Source organism: Erinaceus europaeus, chromosome 6, assembly GCF_950295315.1.
Source record: "Erinaceus europaeus chromosome 6, mEriEur2.1, whole genome shotgun sequence".
Lineage (NCBI taxonomy): Eukaryota > Metazoa > Chordata > Mammalia > Eulipotyphla > Erinaceidae > Erinaceus > Erinaceus europaeus.
This window is the reverse complement of record NC_080167.1, coordinates 16629924-16647443: the sequence shown is the minus strand read 5'-3', so window position 1 is coordinate 16647443 and position 17520 is coordinate 16629924. Positions and strand designations below refer to the sequence as shown.

The following is a 17520-nucleotide window of genomic DNA, read 5'->3' as shown; positions in this document are numbered from 1 at the left end:
CTTCTTGTACTTTCTCTCCTACTTGCTACCGTGAGCTTGCTAATGACGTCACTAACATCTTTGATGGTGTACCTCCAAAGCAGTTCTTCTAGCATTTGCCCTTCTTCCGTAGCCAGTCAGTATCTCCTAGTAAATAAATTAGTGACCTGCTTTCTAAAAATAAAACTCTCTTGAAGAATCACCTTTGAATGCCAGTTGTAAACAGGGAACCGGGATAAATTAATTATGAACTCGCACATTTTTCTTTATAAGTGCTTTTTTTTTTTTTTTAAATGTTACAGTGCAGTACATTTGCAAATAATCATTATGACCTAGATTGTGAGAATTGCTCACATGATATAACTATCTGTTAATAAAGACAAGTCATTGAAACTTTTTTTTTTTATTAAAACAATTTTTTTTTATATATTTATCTCAGAATTAGTGACTCCTCGGCAAGCTGGAACTTCAGTCAACAGAAGTCAGTCCCCAGAGAAATGTGCCCAGCAGAGACAAAAGAAATTTACTTCTGCTTCCCAGAGATCATCCTCTTTACCGCCTTCTAATCGTAAACCAAACACTCCAAGTAAGAGCTTGATTTCCATGTCTCGGGGGCTCAAAAGAGTGATGGCCAAGCCGTCACCCTGTTTGATGTTTTCTGTTTTCCCTTATTCTCTCCTGGTACCTAGAATATTCCCAACTGTTGATAGGTCTTACTTAGTAATGACACTGTCAATGACTTTAACTCAAGAAACTCCCACTCTGTATCAGAAAGAAATTTGAAGTTAGTACATTTGTTTTTGAGATTATAGACAGCTACCTAATTAAGCAGTAATGTGGAGTGTGTGTGTGTATTATCCTGAGGGGGGAAAAACATCTTATTCATATTTACCCAGTCAGTATTAGTTCCCTTTTTTTTTTTCTTCTTTTCTTTTACTTATTATTCAGTAGAGACAGAGAGAAATTGAGAGGGAGGAGGGGGCCAGGGAAGGAGAAAGACAGAGAGACACCTACCTACAGTCCTGCTTCACCACTCATGAACCTTTCCTCCTACAGGAGGGGACAAGGGGCTTGGGTCCTTGTGCACTGTCATGTGTGCACTTAACCAGTTGTTCCACCACCTGGGCCCTATTAGTTCCCTTTTCTTTAGCCAATTACAAGTATAGTTTTAAAGTGTAAGCATGGGGTTTCTTTCCTTTTGTTTTCTTCTCTTTTCTTTTCTTTCCTTTTTCCTTTCTTTTTTTCTTTCCTTTTTCGATCAGAGCAGTGCTCAATTCTGATTTATGGTGATGCTGGGAATTGAACCTGGGAGCCTAGAGTCTCAGGCATGAAAGTCTTTTGCATAAACATTATGCTGTCTCCCCAGCCCAGCATTGGGTTTCTGTATCTTCAGTGTTCATTCTCACAAGGCCAAAGAGATGGTGAATTGTTCTTTAGGAATGTTCACTAGTGCACTGGAGTTTCCATGTTATTTCTAGTCAGCTTCTAAAAATCCTGAAAAACCAGTTCTGAACCAGAGTGCTGAAATGACAGTCTGGCATACTAACAGTGGTTCCCGCTAGATGCTAGGATCATGATTTTTTGTGTGTATTTTTTTTTTTTTTACTTTCAAAATGTTTGACAATAGAATTGTGTTCCTTTTAAAGTTAGCAAATAGTACTCTAGTGAAAAACTGTGTTCTGCCAACATAATACCTAAATAGAAGGAAAAGAATATTTCCTCTTCATTTTCTTCTGTAGCAAAAAGAGAGATTATGTTAACACCAGTGACTGTGGCTTATAGTCCAAAGAGATCCCCTAAAGAAAATTTGTCCCCAGGATTTAGTCATCTGCTTAGCAAAAATGAAAGCAATCCGATTCGGTAAGTTCTCTAAAATTGTAGAATAAAATATAGATACATATTAGTGATTTTTAAAAAAATGTCAAATTGTATTTCTAGCTGTTACTAGATTTTTAGTTGTCTTTGGGAATTTTGTGGATTTAAATCAGTTAAGTGACTATCATACTAAAAATTAACAAGTAACTTAATGTCTGAAAGTAGTTTTTAACTATATAAACTGGCTGCTGCTTAAACATACCTTAGGACCCCTCCCCCCTTTTCTTTTCTTTCTTTTTTTCCCCTTCCCACTTTTGGATGGAGAGTGATACTTTTAATTTTTCCCACAAAGACTTATGATACAGGGGTATTTTTGAGCCATTTGTACAAGGAAATGGGCTGTCCTGGTATGGCCCTGTCACTAAACCTAGGTTACTGACCTCCTGGAAGTGCGGACACAGTTTATGCTGCAGTGTAGAGAACACTGACACCCGAAACCTCGGAACTGGCAGAGAGATTACTAAGCGTGTTAAACGTCAGTTTCCTCTCCTATAAATGGGGATAATAATACCAGTCCTGCCTTTTCTCAAGGTCATTATAAAAAGTTAGTGAGATAATATATGGGTACATGCTTAAGTCTCTAATATATAAACACAGTTTTCTGTTAGAAAGTATAACTTGGGGGCTGGGCATTGGTGCATGGCTAAATGCATATAGTACTAAGCACGAGGACACATGCAAGGATCCCAGGTTGACCCCCTACCCAGCTCCCCACCTGCAGGGAGTTGCTTCACACAAAGTGAAGCCAGTCTGCAGGTGTCTCTGTCTTTCTCCCTATATCTCCCTCTCCCCCTCTCAGATTCTCTCTTGTCCTATCCAATAAAAATGAAAAGGAAAAAAATTTAAAGGCTTCCAGGAGATTTGTGGTAGCAACACGAAGCCCCAGCGATAACCCTGAAGGCAAAAAGAAAAAGAAAGAAAGAAAGAAAATATAAGTTGAATTTCAGCTGTAGGAAAGCACATGACCAGGCTTCATTTGTTTTTTTAACAGAAGAATTATTTTTTTAATTAATTATTTTATTATTGAATAGAGACATTGAGAGTAAAGGAGGCGATAAAGAGGGAGAAAGACAGAGGCACCTGCAGCCCTGCTTCACCACTTGTGAAACTTTCCCCCTACAGGTGGGGACCAGAGGCTTGAACCTGGGTCCTTGCACACTATAATGTAAACACTTAACCAGGTGCTCTATCACCTGGCCCCCAGGGTTTTTTTTTTATATGTAAATATGTGAGTTTAACTGGTTGCCAACTCATCTTTCTTGTGGAGATAGGGAAAATCAGTTAACTTTTTTTTCTCACTAGTAACTTGCTTCATTCAATAGATTTGATATACTTTTGGATGATTTAGATACTGTTCCTGTGACTACAGTGCAACATACCAATCCACGAAAACAGCTCCAGTTTCTTCCTCTAGATGACTCAGAAGGTATCTTTTCCTAAAAAATTAGTAGTTCTGGTTTTAGCAACTTTGTGTTTCTGGTATCTTTTCAAGGTTCTAAGTAGTGTAATATAATATCCTGCAGTTGAGTATTCTTCTATCTAAGCACTTCAGTACCTCCAGAAAAAATCCATTTCAGATAAATAACTATCCTTGATGTTCATACTGGCATTCTCATGTTGTTACCCTCCTTGAAAAGTTGGGAAACTAAGGGACAAGGACTATTTATGTTTAATTACTAGGCCCATGCTATTCAATTTTTCTCTGAACTTTTAGATTCTGTAATTGGTATACAACTTAGGCTTTGGGTAGAGGTTGTTTTTTTTTTTCTTTCTTAGTTATGTCTTAAGTTTGAAATGAAATAACTTAGGTAGACCTTCACAGTGTTTTAACTCTTTAGTGTTGATCTATACCCATGAGATGTGTTTAAGTTTTTAAGCTTGTTATTTGTTTTGCTCTAAGTTTAATTAATTAATTTATTTTGGTGAATTGCATCAAAGTAAAAGACTGGGGTGGGGGGAGGAGGGTTCAGGTCCTGGAATATGATGACAAAGGAGGACCTAGAGGGGGTTGAACTGTTATGTGGAAAACTGAGAGATGTTACACATGTAGAGACTACTGCATTTTATTATTGACTGTAAACCACCATTACAGAACGTTTACATATGTTAATCCAAGAAACTTGTGAATACAAGTTTCAAACTGAGGGCATAACTTTTAGAGAAAGCACTGAATAAGTACAGTAGATTATTGCCTCTCTTTTAATTACCTCTTGGCCATTAGCCATTTGCAGAAAAGGAAGTTGGGTAACATTTACTACTGTATGTGACTGACTGGAAAAATTGATAAGAAATAATAGAAATTTCACTCCTCTCTAACAGGAAAACAGTACTCAGAAAATGCCACCAACATCCATGTTAATCATAGCTCTTCTTCTGAACCATTGCCAGATGGAATGAAGAAAGCCCCAGTGAGATCAGCCTGGGAGAATAAATCACTTAGCTCTGAGCAGTGTAGACCTGCTTCAGCAGCACCACATACTAGTGATTTTGAATATACAGCAAAAATTAGAACCCTTGCTGAAACGGAACGTTTTTTTGACGAACTTACAAAAGAAAAAGATCAGGTAAAAAAGAGGGGGAGGGAGTTGGGAGTTAGCGCGGGGGATTTAAGTGCACGTGGTGCAAAGCACAAGGACAGGCGGAAGGATCCCGGTTTGAGTGCCCAAGCACCCGGCTCCCCACCTGTAGAGGTGTCGCTTCACTAGCAGTGAAGCAGGTCTGCAGGTGTGTCTTTCTCTCCCCCTCTCTATCTTGCCTTCCTCTCTCCATTTCTCTGTCCTATCTAATAATGACTACAACAATAAAATAATAAGGGCAACAAAAGGGAATAAATAAATAAATAAATATAAAAAATATTTTTTTTTAAATGTTCTTTTACCAAAAAAAAATGTTTTCATCCCCAAAAGGGGCTTGTTGAATCAGACCTGTCTCAGGAAGTTCCTGTGGAGCGAGCAACAACCACTATGGCTGCACTGGGAATGCATTTGAGCTGAAGTCACTAATTGTGACAGAGGGAACTTAGGAAGACAGAATGAAAAAGAAAATATGTTGCTGAAGTCTTTCCACTCCATGTTATAAACCTCCCTGATAGTCACTTGAGTTCCTCTATTTTCATTTAAACTTTCTTTTTTTGTATCTTAACAGATTGAGGCAGCACTGAGTCGAATACCTTCTACTGGAGGGCGAATCACTTTGCAAACAAGATTAAATCAGGTAAAAAAAACTGTCTTAACATGAACTCATTTTGGACGTTTGATTCTGGTTGTGGTCCATTTATCCCAGTAGATTTCGCTATTTTTCTGCTTACTGACTCAACTGGTCAGATTTTTAGCCTTTGCAGGAAGTCTTTGATTACAAAATATTTTACAATTATATGCTAATTGGAGGAGCAAAAACTTTGACTTCAAGGACTTGTGATTCAAAAGGCAGTGTGTTGGGGGTTGGGCGGTAGTGCAGTGGGTTAAGCGCATGTGGCACGAAGCACAAAGGGCCTGAGTAAGGATCCTGGTTCGAGCCCCCGGCTCCCCACCTGCAGGGGAGTCACTTCACAGGTAGTGAAGCAGGTCTGCAGGTATCTATCTTTCTCTCCCCCTCTCTGTCTTTCCCTTCTCTCTCCATTTCTCTCTGTCTTGTCCAATAGCAACGACATTAGTGACAACAATAATAATAACCACAACAACGATAAAACAACAGGGGCAACAAAAGGGGAAAAAAAGGGGGGGGCCTCCAGGAGCATTCATGGTGCAGGCACCTAGCCCCAGCAATAACCCTGAAGGCAAAAAAAAAAAAAAAGGCAGTGTGTTTTAAAAATACTTAAGTGAGTCAAGAGGGAAGTGACAAAAAGGACCAGAGCACTGCTCAGTTCTGGCATTGGTAATTCTGGAGTTGTTGCTTCTGGCACTTCAGGCATGCTAGTTGGTACTCTAATCGTCTGTCTCCTCAGCTGGCAATATGCTCTCTAAAAGAGTTTATACTGGTAAGTCGATGTTCTCTGTAAAATCTCCATTTTTAATGTTTGTTTTCTCCCCTCCAGTCTGTGATTTATTTCTGAACCCATCTCCATGTAGTGAACATGTAAAACAGTTGGACTTTGTCACTGGAATGGCAGATTACAGAGAAAGAGAGTGAATTGTGATTCCATTACTGAGCAGGAGATGGTGCAGGTGATGCGGCCTCGCAGTATTTCTACTTGCTTTTTAGAGAGAATTAAAATGAATGAAGCCATAAGCATTTTAAATCTGCCCTTACAGTAACATTGAAATATTTATTTATTAGTGAGAGAGAGGGAAGGAAAGAACCAGAGCATCCCTCTGCCACATGCAATACCAAGGATGGAACTCAAGACCTCAGTGCTTTACTTTTGGGCTGCTACAGTAATACTTCAAATGTAACAGCAGTGTAACCTTGGAGGTGGAGCAGTGGAGAAAGCCCAGGACTCTCAAGCATGCAGTCCCAAGTTTTAATTGTCAGCCTTGCATGTTCCAGAATGATGCTCTTGTTCTTTTTTTGCTCTTTTCTCATTAATACATAAATAAATCTTTTTTAACCTTTAATGTTTTTTTCTTTATTGAGATTAATGGTGGTTTACAGTCAACAACAAAATGCAGTAGTCTCTACATGTGTAACATCTCTCAGTTTTCCACATAATAATTCAACCCCTCTAGGTCCTCCTTTGTCATCATGTTCCAGGACCTGAACCCTCCTCCCTTCACCCCAGTGTCTTTTACTTTGGTGCAGTTCACCAAAATATTTTTTAAACTTTCTAAAAATATTTATTCCTTTTATTGCCCTTGTTGTTTTATTGTTGTAGTTGTTATTGATGTATTTGTTGGATAGGACAGAGAGAAATGGAGAGAGGAGAGGAAGACAGATGGGGAAAGAATGACAGACACCTGCAGACCTGCTTCAGTGCCTGTGAAGTGACTCCCTTGCAGGTGGAGGGCCGGAGGCTCAAACCGGGATCTTTAATGCTGGTCCTTATGCATTGTGTCACCTGTGCTTAACCCTCTGTGCTATTGCCCGACTCCCAAAATATTTTTTAAAACTAACAACAGTGGTCCGGGAGATGGTGCAGTGATAAAGCCTTGGACTCTCAAACTGGAGGTCCTGAGTTCAATCCCCGGCAGCACATGTACCAGAGTGATGTCTGGTTCTTTCTCTCTCCTCCTATCTTTCTCATTAATAAATAAATAAATAATTTTTTAAAAAGTAACAACAGCAAGTTTATTTCTCTTATATATAACTGCTTATCTTGATTTTTCAGTACCTCCAGAAAAAAATCCATTTCAGATAAATTTGTAGTATCAAAAAGAAAGACTAACACTGAAAATAACAGAAGTTTTTTTCCAGTGCATTTTCCTTTTTTCTGACTTTAAGTCTTTTTATTTTTGTTCTCAAAGTTTTTATTCAATAATTGATGAAATTCTGTACTTGAAATTCTTCTTAAGATAGTTTATTGGGAAGGAAGAAGTGTGCTACTCCGATTCTAAATTTATCTGAAACATCTGTTTACTATATTTTTATATAATGATTATAAGCTCTTAAAATAAGAGTTTAAAGGGCACTAGTTTCTATTCCTATAGATCAAAGCTGTTTCAGTCCGAGACACATGGCAGCAAAAAAGAACTGAGGGTATGTACCACTCATAAGTGAAAAAGTAAAATGGGGCAAAAAAATCGTCCAGCCTTTTTTATTTTTTAAATATATTTTTATCTTTATTTATTAGATACAGTCAGAAATCAAGAGAGAGAGAGAGAGAGAAGATAGAGAGGAAGAGAGACAACCTGCAACACTGCTTCACCACTCACAAAGCTTCCCCCTGCAGTGGTGACGGGGTCTTAAACCTGGGTCTTGCACATTGTAACATGTGCACCACCACCTGGCTCCTATTTTTTTAAAGAACTTATTTATTTATTAATGAGAAATATAGTAAGAGAGAGAGAAAGAACCAGACATCACTCTGGTACATTGTGCTGCTGGGAATTGAACTCAGGACCTCATACTTGAGAATCCAATGCTCTGTTCACTGCACCACCTCCCGGACCGCTTTCCAGCCTTTATAGTGAAAAGAAATAAATACAAATTTAAATAAAAGTATCACAAAAAAAAAATAAATAAATCAGTGCCCTGGCAGATATTTTTATTTCTTTATTTTAATTTTTAAAAAATATTTTATTTATTTACCCTTTTGTTGCCCTTGTTGTTTTTTACTTTTATTGTAGTTATTATTGATGTCATCATTGTTAGATAGGACAGAGAGAAATGGAGAGAGGAGGGGAAGTCAGAGAAGGGGAGAGAAAGATAAGACACCTGCAGACCTGCTTCACCATCTATGAAGCTATTCCCCAGCAGGTTGGGGAGCTGGGGGCTGGAACCAGGATCCTTAAGCCGTTCCTTGCGCTTTGCTCCACATGCACTTAACCCGCTGTGCTACCACCTGACTCCCTATTTTTTTATTTTTATTGTTTTTTTTGCCTCCAGGGTTATTGTTGGGGCTCAGTGCCTGCACTACGAATCCACTGCTCCTGGAGGCTATTTTTTTCCCTTTTGTTGCCTTTGTTGTTTATTGTTGCTGTATTATTGTTGTCATTGCTATTGTTGTTGTTGGATAGGACAGAGAGAAATGGAGAGAGGAGGGGGAGACAGAAAGGGGAGAGAAAGACACCTGCTGACCTACTTCACCGCTTGTGAAGCGACTCCCTTGCAGGTGGGGAGCTGGGGGCTCAAACTGGGGGATCCTTACGCTGGTCCTTGTGCTTCATGCCATGTGTGCTTAGCCCGCTGCGCTTCCGGCCAGCCCCCTGGCAGATAGTTTTAAAAGAATATTTCCCTAAATAGGGAAATCTAATTTCTCATATACTGCAGGTAGAAGGAGGAATTGTTACAAACTTTTTTGGAGTACAACTGACATAGAACCCAAGCTGTAAAATTCATATTTCTAATGTTTTTTTTTTTTTTACTCCTGAGACTGATTCCTAAGGCAGTATATATACATATGTGCAAAAAGAAATGTTTAAAATTAGTTATTGCAGCAACATGTATATCCAAAATTAGAAGCAACCTTAATGTATACTAAAAGATATTTGGTTAAATATGGTAAATCTAATGGAATATGACATATTGATTAATTTTTTGTGAGTGCTGAATTTCTTTTTTTTTTCTTTTTTTTTATTTAAGAAAGGATTAATTAACAAAACCATAGGGTAGGAAGGGTACAATTCCACACAATTCCTACCACCCAATCTCCATATCCCACCCCCTCCCCTGATAGCTTTCCCATTCTCTATCCCTCTGGGAGTATGGACCCAGGGTCATTGTGGGTTGCAGAAGGTAGAAGGTCTGGCTTCTGTAATTGCTTCCCCACTGAACATGGGCGTTGACTGGTTGGTCCATACTCCCAGTCTGCCTCTCTCTTTCCCTAGTAGGGTGGGTCTCTGGGGAAACGGAGCTCCAGGACACATTGGTGGGGTCTTCAGTCTAGGGAAGCCTGGCCGGCATCCTGATGACATCTGGAACCTGGTGACTGAAAAGAGAGTTAACATACGAAGCCAAACAAATTGTTGAGCAATGTGAGTGCTGAATTTCTATGCCTGTGAGATTCCAACTCTCCTGGAATACATTTTTAAAATATTTATTTATTTATTTATTCGTTCCCTTTTGTTGCCCTTGTTATTTAATTTTTTAAAATATTTATTTATTCCCTTTTGTTGCTCTTGTTGTTTTATTGTTGTAGTTGTTGTTAGATAGATAGAGAGAAATGGAGAGAGGAAGGAAAGACAAAGAGAAAGATAGACACCTGCAGACTTGCTTCACTGCCTGTGAAGTGACTCCCCTGCACATGGGGAGCCAGGGGCTGAAACTGGGATCCTTACGCACTTTGTGCCATGTGCGCTTAACCCGTGCTGCCGCAGGACTCCTGGAATATATTTTTAAAAGCCTTTTAATGTCAGATAAACACAGAGTAGGAGAGACTCATAGAGACTCAATGTTCCACTGTTCTTTGAAGCCTCCCCTGGGTCTGTATATGGTGCTAGGGGCTCAAACTTGGATACTTTACATTGTAAAGTGTGATCTGCTCCTTTGTGTGTGTTTTTACCAGAGCATTGCTCAGTTCTGGCTTATGGTAGTGCTGAGGATGGAACCTGCAGCCTTAGTCTTAGGTGTGAGAATCTGTTTGCATATCTCCCCTGCCCTCCTGTGTGTTAGTTTAGAATGATGTCATAGGAAGGTACTTCATAATTAAGAAAAGTTTAGTTGAAAAACACTTTGAAGTAGAGAGCTAGCTTGATCAGTTTTTATGCCCTCTTTCCCCCTTTTAAACCAGAGCACTGCTCACTCTGGCTTGAGCCTCAGACATGAAAGTCTTTTTGCATAACCACTATGCTTTCTGCCTACCCTAATTTTTATTTTTATTTTTCCTCTTCTCTTCCTCTTCCTTTCCTTTTCTTTTGCCTCCAGGGTTATCACTGGGACTGTGCCTGCACTGCGAATTCATTGCTCCTAGAGGCCATTGTTCCCATTTTTGTTGCCCTTGTTGTTGTTATTGCTATTTCTGGATAGGACAGGAAGGGGGGGCACCTGCAGACCTGCTTCACTGCTTGTGAAGAAGCGACCTCCCTGCAGGTGGGGAGCCAAGGGCTCGAACTGGGATCTTTGCTCCAGTTCCTTGTGCTTCACGCCATGTGCATCTAACCTGCTGCGCTACCACCCAGTCCCATTTTTCTTTCTCTTAAACATGCTGTACAACTTGGAAATATCTCACCCACTAGAAACACATTTTGCTGTGCATGGAGTTCTAGTTTCTAGTCACGGAGATACCATGGATGACACTGGGGAGCTCTGTAGGTGTGAAGTGGTGCTTTAGTGTCTTTCCTTTTCTTTCTGACTGTTCAACTTTTCCTCTTCCCTGCTCCAGAGGAAAAAAAAAAAAGAATAAAAAGTTGGACTGGTTAAAAGGATGACAGAGGACCTAGTGGGGGTTGTATTGTTATGTGGAAAACTGAGAAATGCTACACATGTACAAACTATTGTATCTACTGTCAACTGTAAAACATCAGTCTCCCAATAAAGAAATTAAAAAAAAACTGGACTGGTGAGACTGCTCAGCAGTCACACATACATGAGGCCATGGTCTCATTCCCTGGCTCTGCAAATAAATAAATAAAATACTGTCCATATCTGAAGGAAAAATGGAGAAGGAATAATAATGGGTACATCTTTGTTCTAAATATTCTGTAATAACATGTAATACTATTACAGTTAAAGCTTTTAAAAAGATTAGTTCTCGGGAGTTGGGCGGTAGCGCAGCGGTTTAAGCGCACGTGGTGCAAAGCCCAAGGACCGGTGTAAGGATCCCGGTTCGAGCCCTGGTTCCCCACCTGCAGGGGAGTCGCTTCACAGGCGGTGAAGCAGGTCTGCAGGTGTCTATCTTTCTCTCCCCCTCTGTGTCTTCCCTTCCTCTCTCCATTTCTGTCTGTCCTATCCAACAACGACTACAACAATAAAATAATAAGGGCAAAAAAAAAAAAAGATTAGTTCTCTTTGAGAATACCATTGGTGTTAATACTGTGTAAAGCATCTAAAATGATAAATACATATTTTAGGCATTATTTATTTAATACTAGTACTGTAATGTATTTAAAATTAGCTGTTGTTGCTCCATAGGAAATCTCTTGTTCCTTGGAAAAGTCTCCTTCAGTGATTTTCCTCCTTTTATTTTAATTAATTAATTTAAAAGTACCGACAAGACCATAGAATAGGAGGGTACAAATCCACGCAATTTCCACCACCAGAGTGTTTTCCTCCTTTTTAACAGAGACAGTTTCTCAGTAGTTAGTTAATCTAATGTATATGTAGGTGGGATGCAGCACCAGCCAGGCAGATGTGTCACTCCTCCTGGTGAAATTGTGAGGCCCATGCTGAGTTCCTCTTGTGCTGCTTAGTGGAGGCATGTCAGAGCTGTCTGTCTCCTTCCAGTCAGGTGGGTTGCTGTCATTAGGATTTCCACAGACTCAGTGTGCTAGACAGGCTAAGATCACAACAGACATTTAGAAAAGTTGATTCAGACTGTTTGTTCAGTTAGTATAAACAGTAAGAATTTACCTTAAAAATGTAATTTTAATGTTTATATAGTTGAATGTTATATAGTTTATATAGTTGAATGTTTTTCTGGTTTTTTGCCAAAAGAAAGTTCAGTTTGGTATTACTCTTAGAATAAATGAACCTGATAATATAATAATAATAATAACATTATTATTATTATTACCACCAGATCACTGCTCAGCTCAAATTTGTAGTGTGGGAGATTAAACCTGGGATTTCAGAGCCTCAGGCATGAGAGTCTCTTTGCATAAATATTATGCTATCTCCTCTACCTGATAATAGAATTCTAATGAAGCTTTTCCCATTATTTTCACCTAGGAAGCCTTAGAAGATCGCTTGGAGAGGATTAATCGAGAGCTGGGCTCAGTTCGAATGACATTAAAGAAATTTCATGTTTTGCGCACCTCTGCAAATCTTTGAGATTTGTAGCCATTAAATGTTGAGACATTTTTGTTTGCACAAATGTAGAAGTATGCACTCAGAAAAGGCGCAGACTATTTTGTACTGTTTATACGCCTTCAAACAGTAGTTTTACAATCATGCTATTCTTACACTTGCTATTTTATACTTCAAATGGTCACATATTTTCAAGATACTTTTGTTATGCTCAGGAATCTCTTGTATATTTTACTATTTAAAAAGTATTGTTTTTAAATAGTGTATGTCTCCAATTTATATTAAGAATAAGAAAATATAAACAGAGGAGACAGCTTGTTTCTAAACAAATAGTATTATCCTTCTACAATTAACTTTGCACACACCAATTTTATAAACTTGTTCTACATTGTAAATATGATTCTTTTTTAAAAAAAATAAATGCTTAAGAACAACTTCCATAATAGACTAATACATGCTGGATGCAAAAATAATTATAGGAAACCCTGAGTTTTAGCTGTATTGAGAATTTTTTTTAAAAAAGCAATCACAGTATAACTCCTCTTTGAAGCATATGTCTTTGAGTGAACATTAGTAGTAATGAAAATAGTAGAATATTGGCAAACTTTGAAAACCATATAAATAGCTTATTTTGTTTCCCATAGATGTTTTTATTTGTAAGGAAAGAAAATTGAGAGGGATGTAGTTCTATAATTTTGTCATATGTATAGTACTTTTAAGAAAAAGCCAAATAATTGTAAAGCTTCAATAATTGTAAAGCTGTAGCTTTCTGCTTATACTGAATGTAACTTTCATCCCATCTTTGTCACGAGCTTGATAGATAAAGCTTTGATGAAATATAGGTCACACTCAGTGAGGTTTTAAGAACAGTCCTGCTTTCTTGAATGCTGTCAGTCATCACACAGACTTTTTTTTTTTAAAAAACATCCTTTCCACTGCCACCACCCTTGGCAAAAAGGAAAAAAAAAAAATCCCATAGTAGGTGCTATAAGAATGCTAGCTTCCGTCCTTCCTTTCTTTTGTTTTTTAAAATTTTAAGAACAATAGTTTTCCATCAAAGCAAATTGCTCTGCTTGCTACTGGCCAGGAACTATGTGTAGACAGAATCTGGGGGACTTTTGAAGGCTTTGCCTGTGCTGGGGCAGTGCTTCTGGGTCTCCTAGTCAAGTGCACCCTGACTGCTGTCAGTGCAGGCTGCTTGCCTGCCCTCTCTTTGGTGACCAGAATGAACAGACTCAGTATATGTTGATCACACCTAGATCTTCATGTTAGATTCTCATGGAAAATTCTCAGGTTTTAAATTTTGGTTTACTTGTGAGATTTTTCTCCTCCTTGTATGACTCCTAATAGCAAGTAATTATAATGAATAAAGGTTGACTGATCAACCTTTATTTCATTAGGGTGTACCTGTGGCTTTGAGAAGGGATCTTGAGTGATCTTTGAGCACCCTTCACCAAAGCTTTACCTGGTTCTCCACACCTGGTGCCCATAGAATTCTCAGGAAGGAAGGAACCTGTTTGACCGCTGCCCCTCCTGCACCTTTCTTAGGATGGAACTTTTGCTCCTAGTTCTTGAAACCAGTCGAAGACATGGGGCTAATCAAAACTGCATATCAAGAGAATCAAGTGCCTTTCTTCTAAGTCTTTTTTCCTAGCCTTTTTTTTTCTTTTATCTGCTAGTTACAGTAAAGAAAAGTTTGTCTCAGTCAATCCTCATACTTGCTTCAAGATCCATCAAAGAAATTATTTTACTCATGATATTTCTGGTAATGTGTTCCTATACATGACCTGTAAGACAAATCTGAAACTTATTAGGATAATTAATATATTTTATTTTAAAGTCTACTACATTCTTAAAATGAAGGAAATTGCCACTTTAGAAGAGATCTATTTTTATCTTGTCAAAGACTTTATCTTCTTCGTCTGCAGTGGTTTATTCTAAGAAAGATTTTAAGCCCTATCAGAAATTCTTCCACACTTCTTTCACAGATAACATATGCTTTACTTTTTTCAAGTAAGTAATGGATTAGAAGTATCAGTCACTTATTTTAAAAAAAGGAAGTTGTATTACTTTCTTTTTTTTCTTCATAGATATGAAGAGGGAAATGAAAGAATCTTTTTGGTAGTCTATCCCTTTGGTGATGCTTAACTTACACACTTTGACTTCAAAGCAACTCAACCTAAGAGCAGGAAAGGTAGCAATCTTAAAAAGCAGCTATTATCCTAGGGAGGGAACCCACTTTTGTTGCTGGCTGAGGCTGAAATGCACGGGGTTAGTGAAAAACCTAAGTGAATCTTCTGGGGAAGTACCTTTTAAAGTTCTGATAGAGTTCACTTTCCCTACCTCCAGAGGCCTCTGCTCCCTTTTCCTTACAGAACCTCCTGAGGTGGAAGCCAGGAGCTAAAACTTAAAATACATTTTTCTATTGAAGCAACAGGTAATGTAGCTAATGTGGCACCAGCTGTGCAGAGGACAAAAGGGCCAGGCTGACCAGGCCATTTCCTGGCTCAGGGTTGCTTTCCTCTAATGTATGGTAAGATGACAAGCGATAAAGACGTTTCCTTCCATCGAGGGAGGTGGTGTAATGTGCCTCCTCGTGCTCACTAAGTTTTCAATAAATCTTAACATTTCAGATTCATTCTTAGACCTTTGCAGTAACTAACTAGTGCTCTTTAAAATAGAAAAGTAGGGATTTGGGTGGTAGCACATCAGGTTAAGCACACGTGGCACAAAGCACAAGGACCGGCATAAGGATCCCAGTTCAAGCCCCCGGCTCCCCACCTGCAGGGGAGTCGCTTCATAAGCGGTGAAGCAGGTCTGCAGGTATCTATCTTTCTCTCCCACTCTCTGTCTTCCCCTCCTCTCTCCATTTCTCTCTGTCCTATCCAACAACGATGACATCAATAACAATGACAATAATAACTACAACAACAATAAAAACAAGGGCAACAAAAAGGAAATAAATATTTTTAAAAATCTTTAAAAAATAAAATAAAGCAGAAAAATAGATTATATCCCCAAACAGTTGACTTAAAAACCTCCTTGGGTTTGTTGACATTTCTTTTAGATGGACTAAGATGTTCTTTTTACCTCTGCCCCCCCCCCCAAAAAAAAAAAAGGCAAAAAACATCCTTGGGGTTAAATGAGCTTTCCTCTGGTGTGAAATGTTTATTTTAATGAATGACAACAAAAACTAAAACTAATCAAGTGTGTAAGCTTACAGAGATCTTTGACCTTCAATAATTGATTTGGGGTTTGATATAAGGACAGGCTATTTCCCTTAAAAGTATTGCCAATGGAATCAAAGTCACGACTCTGTTGAATGTCCCACAATTAGACCCCCTAAAGGTGAAGGCCTGTGAACTAGACTGAGGTGGAGGAAGTGCCTGCAGTTACTCTTGAGATACACATGAAGATTATGATGTGCTTCTAGGGTTTGATAACCAAAAATACATCCCCTTTTTGGCTCCGAAATGCCTGGTGCTTTGCTGAATGCTATTTGAACTCTAAACCCTGCTTCAACATGTAGTAAAATTAAGCATTTTTGTCATCTTAATTTTTAGATATCTCAACCAGTTTTCACTGAGGTTTAATATGCTGCTTATGCTGTGAATCTAAGAAGCTTTTTGAAAAAAAAAAATGCATCCCTAGAGCCCATTAGAAATCACTCAGATAAATTCCATTTACCTGTCAGAAGTGATTGTGTCTTGTTAGGAGATCCACAGGATCAGATTAAACTGATTATATTGCACACATTTTTGCGGGAAATAATTTCATGTCCTGCCAAGAGTTCTGTGGCAGTTTGATAATTATTAAGCTACACAAGTTTCCTTAGGTCCTGTGCTATTAAGCTTTTTCCCTCCTGATTTGTGTTCTATTTCAGTTGACCCTTCTCAAATGTGAGGAATCAAGCCATAAATTTGCATTTGCTGGACATGACACGTCATGGCTGTGACTACAGACTTCAGAGATAATTGTTTTTTTATTCACAGTTTCACTGTAACAGTGACCAATAATATGATGATTTTGCTTCACATAATGCTGCTGTTGGTTAGTCAAACCCAAAGACTGGTCACCATCCAGTCGAAGCTTGTGGTGATGAGATTGTAAGCTCCATCAGAGCAGGGACCACATCTTCACTCTTGTGTACAGGCGCCCAATAAATATTTGTGCATATGAACTACCCTGTGATACTGGTGTGTTGATTTGTCCCAGTTAACTGTGGGGTCTTTTTTTTTATTATTTTACCTCCAGGGTTATCAAAGGGGCTCAGTACCTGCACTACGAATCCACTGCTCCTGGAGGCCATTTTTCCCTTTTGTTGTCCTAGTTGTTATTGTTGCTATTGCTGTAGTTGTTGGATAGGACAGAGAAATTGAGAGAGATGGGGAAGACAGAGAAGGGGAGAGAAAGATAGACACCTGCAGACCTGCTTCACCTGCCTGTGAAGCGACCCACCTACAGGTGGGGAGCAGGGGGCTCGAACCATTATTCTTAAATTGGTCCTTGCACTTTGCGCCATGTGCACTTAACCCGCTGCACTACCGCCATACTCCCAGGTCTGGTTTTTAATTATTCTTTGATAGGACAGAGAAATTGAGAGGGGAGGAGATAGACACCAACAATACTTATTTCACTGTGAAGCTTCCTCCCTGCAGGTGGGAAATGGGAGCTTGAACCCCAGTTCCTGTACATGGCAACATGCACACTTAATTGATGCACTACCACCTGGCCCCCTTGGCCCCCAGAGCCTGGCTTTTATTGTGAAGCCCTGAAGTTACCAGCTATAGAGCAAGATCAAGGCGTGGTTTCATGGCCGTTCATTCAGTCATTGGTCTTATTGGCTCCATTGGTGTGTAGACAGCCTCCTCGGAGATTTGTATGCTCTGGATATGTTTGTTTGCTTATTTATTCTCCAGGGTTATCATTGGGGCTCTGTACCTGCACTATGAATCCACTGCTCCTGGTGGCCTTTTTTTTTTTTTTTTTTTTTTCCATTTTGTTGTTGAATAGGACAGAGAAATCGAGAGAGGAGGGAAAGATGGGGAGAGAAAGACACCTGCAGACCTACCTCACTGCTCATAAACTGACCTCCCAGCAAGTGGAGAGCCGGGGGCTCTATCCTCTCCAACGTCGACAACAATAATAACTACAACAATAAAGGGCAAC

General features: G+C 39.1%; 1 protein-coding gene across 12 annotated transcripts in view; it reads left to right on the top strand.

Moving 5' to 3' along the window:
• Nucleotides 1–13261, top strand: part of MPHOSPH9 (M-phase phosphoprotein 9) — a 93953-nt gene extending 80692 nt beyond the window's left edge. For 8 of the 12 annotated variants that reach the window (XM_060193237.1, XM_060193241.1, XM_060193239.1 and 5 more), the window contains 6 exons: nucleotides 419–565; nucleotides 1719–1839; nucleotides 3177–3280; nucleotides 4174–4418; nucleotides 4999–5067; nucleotides 12274–13261. In XM_060193237.1, the coding sequence (XP_060049220.1) occupies nucleotides 419–565; nucleotides 1719–1839; nucleotides 3177–3280; nucleotides 4174–4418; nucleotides 4999–5067; nucleotides 12274–12375 (788 nt within the window). In that variant the 3' untranslated portion in view covers nucleotides 12376–13261. Of the gene's footprint in view, nucleotides 1–418; nucleotides 566–1718; nucleotides 1840–3176; nucleotides 3282–4173; nucleotides 4419–4998; nucleotides 5068–12273 lie in introns of those variants that run through there. The other 4 variants (XM_060193236.1, XM_060193242.1, XR_009550406.1 and 1 more) reach the window with 4 other exon arrangements.
• The last annotated feature ends 4259 nt before the right edge of the window (nucleotides 13262–17520 follow it).